Raw genomic sequence first — 11,308 nt, 5'->3', positions numbered from 1 at the left:
CTGCGTCCAGGTCTTCTTCCATCGTGTTCATCGTAGAAGTGTGGCGCTTCAAAGGAATGAAACCTCCCCCTTCTTTTTCAACCCAGGAGATGGCATTTTCCACGGCGTCTCGAGGCCAATGCCTGTGTGCAATTAGAAACGATAAGATCTGAGCCGGGCTATATTTCATGGCAGGCACACGATCAGCGAACATCGCTGCCAGCTCCTGGATATGCTTCTGGGTATCCTGAGCGTCTTGGTTGTTGACGACTCCTTCGTCCTTGTCTTCTACTCTCTCGGTCTTGCTAGGCAAGGGCAGATAGACGTATCGGAACAGCTCCAGCAGCATCTCTCGACTTGCTAACCCGAACTCAACCTTCTTGTCCACACGTCCTGGTCGAGTTACAGCCGGGTCGAGGCGATCAGCATGGTTAGTTGTCATGATCAAAGCTCTTCCCTCCACGGAACCTGCTCCATCAATCGCGTTGAGAAGCCCAGAGAGTGTCACGCTGCTGCTTGTGCTCGACCTAGCATCGCTGTTTTCACGACTCTGTGCGCTTTCGATTGCATCGATGTCCTCTAGGAGGAGGATGCATCGTGTTGGCAGTTTGCGCATTAGGTCGCTCAGTTTCGCATCGTTGACTTTGGACAGGTTCATCGCGTAGACGTCTAGACCAAACTGTCCAGCAGCCGCCAAGCTGAGACTTGTTTTGCCAGTTCCGGGCGCGCCATGGAGCAAGTAGCCACGGTGGTAGAGCTGGTCGTGCTCGGCGTACCAAGCTACGGCCTCTGGGTCAAGGTACTCCGCAATATCGTCAAAGAAGTCCTTTTTCACGTCCTCGGGAAGGATGACAGTATCTATCCGCTTTTGACCCCGCCGCGTAGCGAGATTCCAGCGGTCATCGCTGTTCATGTAAATTGCGGTCTTGCTTTCCGTTTGTTTCTCCAGCGTGACCTGGCAATCGTGAAGAAATTCTTTCAGAATTCCGTTCGACATACCCATGCAGGAGAGCAGAAACCGTTCACGATGCAAGTATCCTTCTTCTGGGACAGCGCGCAGGTAAAGAAGCTTGCTTTTGTACCAAAAAGACTTGCTTAAGTTCTTTGGACTGTACTGCAATGTGTTCTTTGTCGCTCCGTTCCCCGGCTCGGCTCGCTTTTCGAGAGTCACAATCGTGGATCGAGTTTCTGTGGCGAACGGCTGAGATTGCACCCAGTTCCTCAGGGTGTCGTACGAATCATCGGTATAGAGAACCTCCATAGAAAACGCTGAGAACGGTTAGAGTTTGGTAGCCCTGTGACATCAACGTGGTAGACTAACTGAAATATTTCTCCACGATCCTAGCAACACGGCCATGCGCAAACCTTATCAAGAAAGTGACCAGGCCATACAGGCAGAATAGCCGGGCGCCGAGATGAGATTTGCCCGACGTCAGAGGTTGGATATAGCTTAATGCAATGCTAAAACCAGGGAATAAGGTGTCCAAGACGGATACCTGCGAGTAAAGAGCGCCAAGGACGTTGGATGCCATGGTTTGCGAAAACGCACACGAACGAGGAAATAGTGAATAGAAAGTGAATAGCGACTGTATTGTGTTTCTACTAATGTCAGATATCAATTTCGTATCTTGGAACTGGCATTTATATAGTCCAGCAAGCCTAGCTAATGTTTGAGGAGAGCCTTGGGCCCTCCGCTGGCTACATTAGAGCTGGCCGCTGTTTCTAGCAATGTGATACATCAGGGCCATGTGCATACTCGATGCAGCCACAGCACATTGTCAACATCTACGCACTCCATCCAACCGATTTGGACCGGGCTTCACGTTGCTATTATCGCCGATGTGTTTCCTTCAGATGCAAGCTGCGAGTGAGGGCGTTTGCTAATTGGTTGCGTTCATATTCTAAGTGGATCATTGTACGACATTCTGGCTCTAGGTACAACCAATCTGGCTCTACCCCCTGCTTGAGCTTATATTGCCACGTCACCTGCGTCTGTCAGCCCAAACCCTGGACGGGCACAAAAAGCGTTACCCTGCCCCTCCTTTGGCTACCCATCCTGCTTCGTTCCAAAACCACCCGCCTCCATCGATTCACACTCCCTGCCACATGGATGCACAAGAATATTTGCAGCAAGTCTCATCATTGTTTAACTCCTTCGACGCGGAGGTGCTTCTCAGAGCAGGCAATGTACCCGTCGGGAGTGCACTCGAAGCTGTGAACAGGCTACGGTGCGAGTTGGAAATTCTCGATCTTTTGAGACCTGCATTGACCGCACTGTCGCCAGATTTTACGACCTTTGAGCCACATATCCTAGTAAGACTCAGACGATTTCTTGTCTACGTATTCGGGACACGAAATGATCCCAAGACTGAGGCCATTCGAAAACTGGATTGCACGTCCGTCAAAATCTGCGGATTATGTCTCACACAGAAAGGCCTCCGAGATCTGAAACTCGAGCAACTGGATGTGCTTATACGAAGGACTGAGGTGGCCTCTAGACATCTGCTTCATGTTATCGCTGGAAATGATGACATTGACAAGGTAGTACGACTGTGCAATGTCGAAGGCGACGAGTATGAGCAGTTTTTTAACGGTAAGGACCCCAAACCTATGTCTGCAATTCAACTAAGAAACCTAGATCACAAGAAAGTCCGGCGAGTAGGCAAGGGCTCGACTCAATTGGCTGTGCAATATTCCTTGGCCGGACAGGGGTGCTGGTGCTTCACCGGCGTTTCTCAGAAAGCGATCCACGCTTCATTTGCCATTCCGACAACAAGTGCCGTTCGAGACATAACAACGTTTTTGCCAGTAGACGAGCGGTATGATGGTATCATGAGGATGACTGTTGGCTTCGACACTGAGCTGCTTAGGACACTATTTGGGCACCAATTACCGCAGCCTATCGTTTCAGGTACGCTAACATAAACCACAATAAAACCTCGCTAAGAATTTGCAGAACCCTTTGCGCTGGAACGCGCGATTAAAAGTCAGATTGGCGCGGTTCTGGGCAGTACTGTGGTACGCGGCGTAACGACAACCCACACATGGGCAAAGGAGATACAAGATGGGCTGGCAATTGAGACATCTTGTGTCAGTGGCCACATTTATCCCGGCTCCTGCATCATTGTCACGTTGCGCATCGGCTGGAGAGAATGTTTTCAAAGCGTGCAGGTTTTATATAGTTGATAAAATTATTCACTTGCAAATAGCCCAGCCCCCTTTCGCCAAGACGCGTATGCCCGCTGGGACTTTGATCTGTCCACTACCGTGGGTATCCCATACAGTTATGCCCTTCTCATCTTTGAATAGAATGTCCTCGCATGCCTTGCAATAGAAGTCTCTATCGTAACTTGTTTGTTCGAACAAATGCACCGGCTTCTTATGTTCGTCCGCGAATTGCATCGTCGTCGAGTCCTGCCAGCTATCCCTCTGCAGTTGTTAGCTAAGGCCTATTCAACGGCGTAGGCAATATCTCACCAGATCTGCTTCCGTGATGGCCATGGCGCCAACGACCATGCAGGCTTCTGGAAGTGCGAGCGCAGTAGTATAGTTCGGCGGTTCAATGTCAGTGTGAGGTTCCGAATATCTGTCGCAGGAGATACAGAGTTCTGTTCGATGGAGCTAGGTCACACTTGAGTTGAAGACGCAAGGTGGAGTTCGAGCATGTGATCCTAATCGTTCGTGGCTTCGGCGCCTTCGTTCGGTTCGGTTCTAGAAGAACGCGAGGCATATTTATCAATACGGCTTGGCATAACGTAAGAGGGAGGGCAGTCTTACTGTGGTCTTTAGGTTCATACTGCGGAAAATGCACTACAAGAGGAGGGGAAATTGGGCATCAAGGCTACGACGAGAACGATTGTTTGTCAACGCAAATACCCACAAAGGTGCAGGCCATCCAAAGGCCGTCCCGGATTATTTAATAGGCGAGGCGTCTGCCAAACTCGAACGTTACTTTTTGTCCGCCCGTCACATGACATGACTAAGCGTTTGTCGCTGGAACGCGCGACAGGCCTCTGGGTTACAGAGGCGATACTTTCAAACAAATCTTCGACACGGCGAAAAGCCCGCGTTAGTTCTTGCCAATCGTGTTCCTAATTCATGATTGGTCAAAAAAGAACAGCTGGAAAAGCTAATGCAACAAGCCGAGCTACGTGACGAAGCCTATAAGAAGCAGACTGGTGCAACAACGCAAAACGGTTGCCTCAACGATGGCCGAAAAAGAAATCGAAGACCTTAAAAAACAACTCAAGGAAGCTAGGGCGCGAGAGGAGAACGAGCGACGCGAAAAGGAAGAAGCAAAGGCGCGTGAGGAGAACGAGCGACGCGAAAAGGAGAAAGAGCGACGCGAAAAGGAGAAAGAGCGACGCGAAAAGGAAACAGAGCGGCGCAAAAACCAAAAGACGACTCTAGCGGAGTACTTGTACAACTGCCACTTCGACCTGTACCAAAAACTCAGGCTCGCTGGCCCGTCGGAGAGCTCTACTGGCTTGGCGACATCGGTCGACGGTAAATACTATCCCAGGTGGCTTCGCCCTTGGCATGCCTTTACCGACAGCCAGCGACGAGAACACTTCGACGATATCATCCGCATCTGCGGCGAGAAGCGACTCTTTCAACAAGAGAGCACAACAAGAGATAACGGAATCAATTTCGAGCGGAAAAAAGCCGGTTATGAGAATGCTATCGACCATTTCGAAAAGACAGCAGTCGAAGACCCTACGTGGATGATTCTGGAGCCCGTTTGGGCTGACAGGGGGCTACGCCAGAAGTACCAAACCACAGATCTCACGTTTATAAATGGCATTCGCAACTTTAAGGACCTCAACGAAGATATTGGAGCTGAAACAAAAACGGGGAGGGGAAAGCAGCAACCTGACGGAGGTGGCATCCGAACAGGCATAGACGAAAACGAGAGCCCAGCTTTCATGTATGATTACAAGGCTGCGCACAAGTTTGCCGTGGAGGATCTCGACGCCGCTCTTGAAAAGGAGACGCTGTTCATGGATGTCTACGAGTGGGCGCAGACCGACCAGTACAAAACAGACTCGACGCTTCGAACGAAAGAGCGAGAAGCAGCGCGGATTGCCATGGCACTGATACAAGTCTTCAATTATATGTTGTGGTATGGGGTCGGGTATGGCTATGTCGCCGCTGGAAAATCTTTGGTGCTTCTTTATTACGACCGAGCAGAGCCACTTGTTTTGCGCTGGCACCTTTGCGTGCCAGACAAAATGGTGATTCGGCCAACAGCTGAGCTTCATGTCGAACAAGTGTCTCAGACTGCGGTTGCTCAGCTTGCCAGCTTTTGTCTGTTGAGCCTCCGCTCTCAGGCGCTTACGGGCCGTCCGCTCAAGAAGGCAATGAATCAGGCCGAGGGCATTCTGAAAAAATGGAAAAGGGAAGCTTACACGGACCCGGTTACTCCGCAGGAGTCAGATGGCACAGATTCATCTTCATCTATGCCCTCGCGCGGCACAGATAAATCTTTTGCTTGTGATGACTCCCCGGTGGCTCGAAAATATCCTTTGCGATCGTGCAAGGGCTCTACGGCGCCTCTCAAGTCGCGCGATGAGGATGAAGAAGGCGGAGCAGAGGGCTATCAACGCCAGCGCGGAGCAGGAGCCAGCGTCAACAAGGGAGAGAAGGACTCCAGTAGGAAGAGCAAAGACAAAGGCACCGGAGGCTCTGCTCCGGCACCCACGAAACAATACTGCACACAAGCCTGCCTTCTTGGCCTCAAGCTGGGTCGTGAACTAGACAGCAGGTGCCCTAATGTGCTCTATCACGGTGTTGGCGGCAACACACGCCACCCGATCGACGCTCAGGAGTTGACTAAACTCATGAGCGAGCAACTGCGTCAGGACCCGTACGGGAGTTGTGATGCCCTCATCGGCCGGCGCAAATATGGTTCTAGTGGCGTGCTGTTCAAGTTAGAACTGGCACGCTTCGGCTACACTTTTGTTGGCAAGGGCACCGTGTCCGCACGTCCGAGGCGCCTGGAGCACGAGTGCAGTATCTATCAGCGACTTGAAAAGCTTCAGGGAGACGTGGTGCCTGTGCACCTGGGCATGGTCTCGTTCCGTCCTGGCTACCTCTTGCCTGGCGGCGCGTACGTGATCCATATGATGTTGATGTCATGGGCTGGGGTGGCGATGGATACGACGCTGTCAAATCTGGAATGGGAGGTGCAGCGATCCATACAAACGATCTATGAGAATGGTGTGAACCACCAAGACGAACGTGAGCCTAACCTGCTCTGGAACGCTGAGCGATGCCGCGTGATGGTGATCGATTTCGATCAGGCAACCGTCCTACCACCACCTAAACACAAGCGATTGTCTCAACTTTCTAAGGCGGGAAGGAAACGGAAGGGGGATGAGTTTAACTATAACAGCACGAAGCGGGGTGTGCCTGGTGTGCTGAGACGTTCTGTACAATCTGTACAATAGGCTTGGACACGTTCACGCCGGGGAAGGACCCCATGCGATAAAGAAGATGTTATCGTGGCTAAGACGAATTTTTTGGAGCTGAATTGTACAGCGCGAAATGGTAGTCAATTACAAACTAGGTACACAGCCATGTGCTATTTACTGCCATTTACTCTCGGCCATGCTCGTAGATCAACCCTAGCTTTCCTGCCTCCTTGTGCCACGTATTTGAGCCAAACAAAGCGACAACCAAGTCTTTCGCTTCCTGAATGGCGTCATTTCCTTGCAGGTGCTCGATTGGCAGCCAGGTGGGCTCCCAATAAACTTGATACTCGATAATGCCACCCGTCGCCTGTCGTGCCCCTCCCAGACGCTCAAAGGCATACGCCTGGCGGCGGCTCACCGACGCGCCCTTCTGCACGCGGCTTCGGGCTCTAGAGCGACCCTTTTTCTCACGTCGAGAACCCCGCGACGTGGGGTTCCTCTGCGGTGCGTCCGTTTTGGTGGGCTTTCCATCGATTCGGTTGCCGTGCCTGTCGGAATCAGGGAGAATCGCCTTGTGTTCCCCTATAGAGCTGGGTTAGCCAACCCGTAGCCGGTTGCATAGCATCTAGATCTTGACTACCTTGATTGGCCAGAATATCGGAGCTGACACCCTGAGTCTGAGCAGCGTCGCCGCTCATTACCTGCGCGTATTTGGCCATGAGCGCTCGAATGCGGTCTCCGTTATCAGCAGAAGGAATTGTGGCTGTGCCTCCCACAACATGCGAAGAATCATGCGAAGATGAACTGCTGGGGGTTGTAAATTTGGAATCGGGATCCAGACCAGGGTTGGCGTCAAGCTCTTCCGCTCCTTGCCCCGACAAAGTACCACAGGAACTAACAGGATTGGCTGAGGAAGCGATCGAGATTGGAGAGTCTGCTAAGAAGTCAGACCACCTCTGAGTAAATTTCTCCTCGGTGCTCGAGTCGGAGAGGCTCATGGTGTTCGGTAGCGCCTGAATGACTTGGCGGTAGCGGTGCGATTCGAAGACGAAGAAAGGCTCTGTAGAAGTTCAGTCCTGAGACGGGGGAAACTGGCCTCTTTTTAGCTTCACGTTCTGCGGCTCAAATGGCCACGGACCGAGCCATAACGTCTGAACCAACCACTGCTTTAGCACCCGCCAGCTCGCGGTGTCGTAGCGAATGTGAGCAGCATGCAGCCTTCTGCTGCACCGGCCAGCCAACTACGTAAACCCTTTCTTTTCTTTTTTTCCATTTCAGAAAGCGCCGGGTGCCTCGAAAATTGAGAAAAGTATTCCAAAGCCACCGCCAAAGCCTTGTCAATCACGTCTCAACATAGCTCGTCGTCCGTCGCGAAGTCCGAGCTAAGGTGCCGGAAAACCTTGCATCTGCAAGGCAAATATCGTACGATCCGGCTGAGCTAAGTGTACCGGCTGCATTGGCCTCCCACAGCTGATGCAGCGTCGATGCGATGGCAAATCACGACGCCGAGATATGGTCAGGCGCTCCCCACGCGGTCGCAGATCAGCGGACCTTCATCGGCGGCTCCTTTGCCGGCTTACGCAGCTAATGCAGGCCGTATTCATTGCAGCCAAGCTTCCCGAACATGGAGCCAATCCACGGCCTTTGCTATCCCACGTCCTACCGACAATTGACGGGCGTGCATCTTGGCTATGAGAGTCAGCCGAGGTCAGCTTTGGACACGTGTCATTGGGAAAGTGTCCGACGGGTGGCGGTGTAGAGCTGACGCGTCAATGCATCCTTTGTCGTATTCTTCGCGATGGCCAGTTCCAGCAGCGATGCGAGGCAAATACTCGGGCAACTCTTGTATATTGTTTTCGTCAGGTTCGGTGAAGTGTCGACAGCGAAGAAGAAAAAATTGGTAGAGAGCGGCGTCGAAGTATCGAAGGATCGAAGCGTAATTCAGGACGGAGGCAGCATTAGCGGACTCGTCAATCGCACTATCGCAACGGGAACGCAGAAAGGGGGATCCGGATTGCGTCCTCAGCCGACCGTGTACATGGGCCGGCGGATACTAATGCAGCCGGCGAAGGGCCCAGGTCAAAGGGAAAGGGGGTGAGGACAATGGGGGAATGTGCAAATGTCGGGTCGTAAGGGAGAGCGGGTGGCCTCGTCTTATAGAATTCTGTAAAGCGGCAGGAACCAAAAGTGGGACCGATTACCCAAAAGGAGAAGGCGGTGGATGGCGGCAGCGAATTTGCAACGAACTACTTTACGGAGCCAAATCGCTCCAATTTCACTGTGACCACAGCTAGGCTTCCCCCTGTTGAAACATATGGTCACTCGAAACAGTACAAATATGTGCGCTAATCTACAAAACAATCATGACTTGTTCACAGTCGAAATGAGTCGAATGAGATTCCTTAATGGTATATACATTCGATACTTCTCTGCTATTTCTATGACTACTTAGCCAATGGTACTTGGATTATTATCAACGATATTTTCCTTTCAGCCATCAGCTTTTGCCTGAGTTTTACGGGCTTTCGAGGGCTCCATTCTTTCTATGATAATAAGATTGTCATCCTCAACCAGTATTGAACCGAGACTTGTGACACTCGATGGTGACGATAGACCACTAGTGCAGTCTATGTTCTCAAACGAATACAGAAACCTTATTTCTGCGGCGGCGGCGGCGGAGGAACAGCTGCAGCCAAAGTCCAAAGAAGCGGGCACGATCGGCGCAGGGCACTGATGAAAACACGATAGATGAAGCCGAGTTGGACGGGTCTGCAAGTAGCGCGCAGTATGAACAGCGAGGACGAGATGGTCGTCTGATGCTTCACCTGGCTGGAAGGAGGCAATCATATCGACAAAATAGCACGATCGCTCGATACGTCCCCACGATCGACCAGCCGATTACTTTGAGATGACCTGAGAATACCTAGGGAGAATTCATAAGAGAATAGATACATAATAGTGTATACGCAATTACTTCACGAGAATGATCCTTCTCTGTCTAGCATCATCTGAAGTGACATAACCGGTTTCTCCCACACCTAACCCAACGAGAGAAACTGCGATCATGTCTCAGGAAAGGGGATGCGCAGGTCAATATGTTTTGCATCGGGCCAAAGCGAGTGGGTAGCATAGACTAGCGACGAGGATCATGTATCGCTGGTATAGAAAGACCTTCAACTTCAGCAATTGGCTGGTGTGACAGCTGGGCCCATGCTGACGGTTCCTCACAAAACCCTTCCTCGATCGGCCGTTGTCGCCAGCTCGTGGCTCTGCTGACTTTCACCCGGATCGTAGCTCTCGACTTGCCGGCGTATAGTCTATGAATTCATCGTCAGCTGTATTCAAACCCCCAGATCTTGGGCGATCTTACCATGTTGCGCAAGGAGACCCAAAGAAGAGAAACCTTTAGTTGTGTAAAGGCGAGATAGAGTCCGATGAGCGCGATCGCAAGGGAAACAGTACCGAAAATCACGGCTGCGATTGTTGAGGCATCCATTTCCAGAGCTCTGCTTTGCATATTGGAACACCAGGTGAGTTTGTTGAAGCCTCCGACACACGAGCCAGTACCGACATGCCAGGACGTGTGTTTAAAAGGAGATTCTAAAAGATCTGATGCTGCATTGTCCAGTCCTCACCGACGGTAGGCATCCGGAGTTTGCCATGGATGATTGCATCGCAACTGCACCGCCTGCACGTTTCCGAGATTGAGGCTGTCGTTTCTTAAGCCTTGCACCTCACCGACTTGTGTTTGCTGCACACAGCCGTGTCTTGCGCAGCATCCGCCGTACAAAAGCTTGAAGTTGATGGTAATTGAAAGAACCCTTGGTGAGGCTGACGGGTCGGAAAAGCATTCAACGGGGAAGGATCCGGTGTGGGCTTCCTGTTGCCCTCACATCCTCAAGTGCAACTCATTTTACCGAGGTCCGCGCGTCAGGAACTTTCACGGACGCTGACTCGCCGCCAATGCCAGGTTCCTGCTTCAGCTTCACCCTTGCTATGCGCCAGTTAGCTGTCTCAATCAGTATTCTAGGAGGAAGGTTCAGGCACATGTCGGCAGCGTCTTTCGCAAGTCAGCCAGCGGCTTTGCTGCCATTGCTGTCAGTGACCGTGACGTGCCCTGCCGCTTATAGATGATTCTCGGGCCAGCTTTGTCACCGGCGACGAGTCTGATTCATACTCAGCAATGCTTCGCAGGCCGGCTTCGCCAGTATGCCATGCCATTGCGGAATCGGCCACGTCGAGCTGTGCGCAACATCTACCGCTCACAAGGCTTTCGCGTCTGAGCACATATACGAAGGGCGGCTCTCTTGGTCATACATACAAGATTATGCCAAATAAATTCGGAATACTTTTAGACAAACTGGCAAGCTGACAGAGTGGAGAGAAGCAACAGCGATGCAACCATTTCGCCCTAGTTCGACTTACGCACAGTGGTACAGAGTAGTCCAGGTTTAACGTCCGCAAACTGATTTTAGCCAATTTTGGTCAGTGGCTTAATTATGCTGATACTGGCGCTCCCGCTCCTGCCCCACCTGCCTTATTTGGATTTTTTTACATCGAAATGGGGGACACTGAACCTGAAGTGAAGTGTAACAAAAGGACTGGTATCTGGCAAGTAATGCATATTATTCTGGACAAAGAGACTACGAGCTTCAGATGTACCCTGCCATCTTGTGGAAGTTGACGCTCAAGACAAAACTTGTCCATCGGTCAAGACGGAGATCGCCTGGCGCGAGGCTCTGCCTGTAGATCTCCTCGGCGTCCTCGTACTTGCCCTGTTCCTCGCACAAAGAGCCCAAAGCGTCGGCGACCGTGCAAGACGTGGCGTGTTGCGGCCCTCCGACCGACCGCGCGCCGTCCCATGCCTGCCGGTACATAGCCTCCGCCTCCGCCAGCCGGCGCTGGCCAAGGAGAAG

At 51.8% G+C, this 11,308-nt stretch overlaps 4 protein-coding genes across 4 annotated transcripts; 2 read left to right on the top strand and 2 right to left on the bottom strand.

Moving 5' to 3' along the window:
* Positions 1 to 48: 48 nt before the first annotated feature.
* Positions 49 to 1,511, bottom strand: BBA_10003 (mitochondrial chaperone BCS1; the record flags this gene model as incomplete). Its single annotated transcript, XM_008605100.1, has 3 exons — positions 49 to 122; positions 181 to 1,248; positions 1,301 to 1,511. 3 exons carry the CDS (start codon positions 1,509 to 1,511, stop codon positions 49 to 51), a joined length of 1,353 nt encoding a protein of 450 aa, XP_008603322.1.
* Positions 1,512 to 2,085: 574 nt separating this feature from the next.
* Positions 2,086 to 3,288, top strand: BBA_10002 (uncharacterized protein; the record flags this gene model as incomplete). The annotated part of the gene is made up of 3 exons (XM_008605099.1): positions 2,086 to 2,890; positions 2,936 to 3,133; positions 3,194 to 3,288. The coding sequence occupies 3 exons, from the start codon at positions 2,086 to 2,088 to the stop codon at positions 3,286 to 3,288; spliced, it is 1,098 nt and encodes a 365-aa protein (XP_008603321.1).
* An 899-nt stretch (positions 3,289 to 4,187) lies between these two features.
* On the top strand, positions 4,188 to 6,428 carry BBA_10001 (metalloprotease-like protein; the record flags this gene model as incomplete). Its single annotated transcript, XM_008605098.1, has 1 exon — positions 4,188 to 6,428. The coding sequence occupies one exon, from the start codon at positions 4,188 to 4,190 to the stop codon at positions 6,426 to 6,428; it is 2,241 nt and encodes a 746-aa protein (XP_008603320.1).
* Positions 6,429 to 6,576: 148 nt separating this feature from the next.
* BBA_10000 (uncharacterized protein) lies at positions 6,577 to 7,390 on the bottom strand (the record flags this gene model as incomplete). Its single annotated transcript, XM_008605097.1, has 2 exons — positions 6,577 to 6,974; positions 7,033 to 7,390. The coding sequence occupies 2 exons, from the start codon at positions 7,388 to 7,390 to the stop codon at positions 6,577 to 6,579; spliced, it is 756 nt and encodes a 251-aa protein (XP_008603319.1).
* Between the last annotated feature and the right edge of the window lie 3,918 nt (positions 7,391 to 11,308).

Source organism: Beauveria bassiana, assembly GCF_000280675.1.
Source record: "Beauveria bassiana ARSEF 2860 unplaced genomic scaffold BBA_S00080, whole genome shotgun sequence".
Classification (NCBI taxonomy): domain Eukaryota; kingdom Fungi; phylum Ascomycota; class Sordariomycetes; order Hypocreales; family Cordycipitaceae; genus Beauveria; species Beauveria bassiana.
The sequence above is the reverse complement of the archived record's forward strand: the minus strand, read 5'-3'. Positions and strand labels throughout refer to the sequence as shown.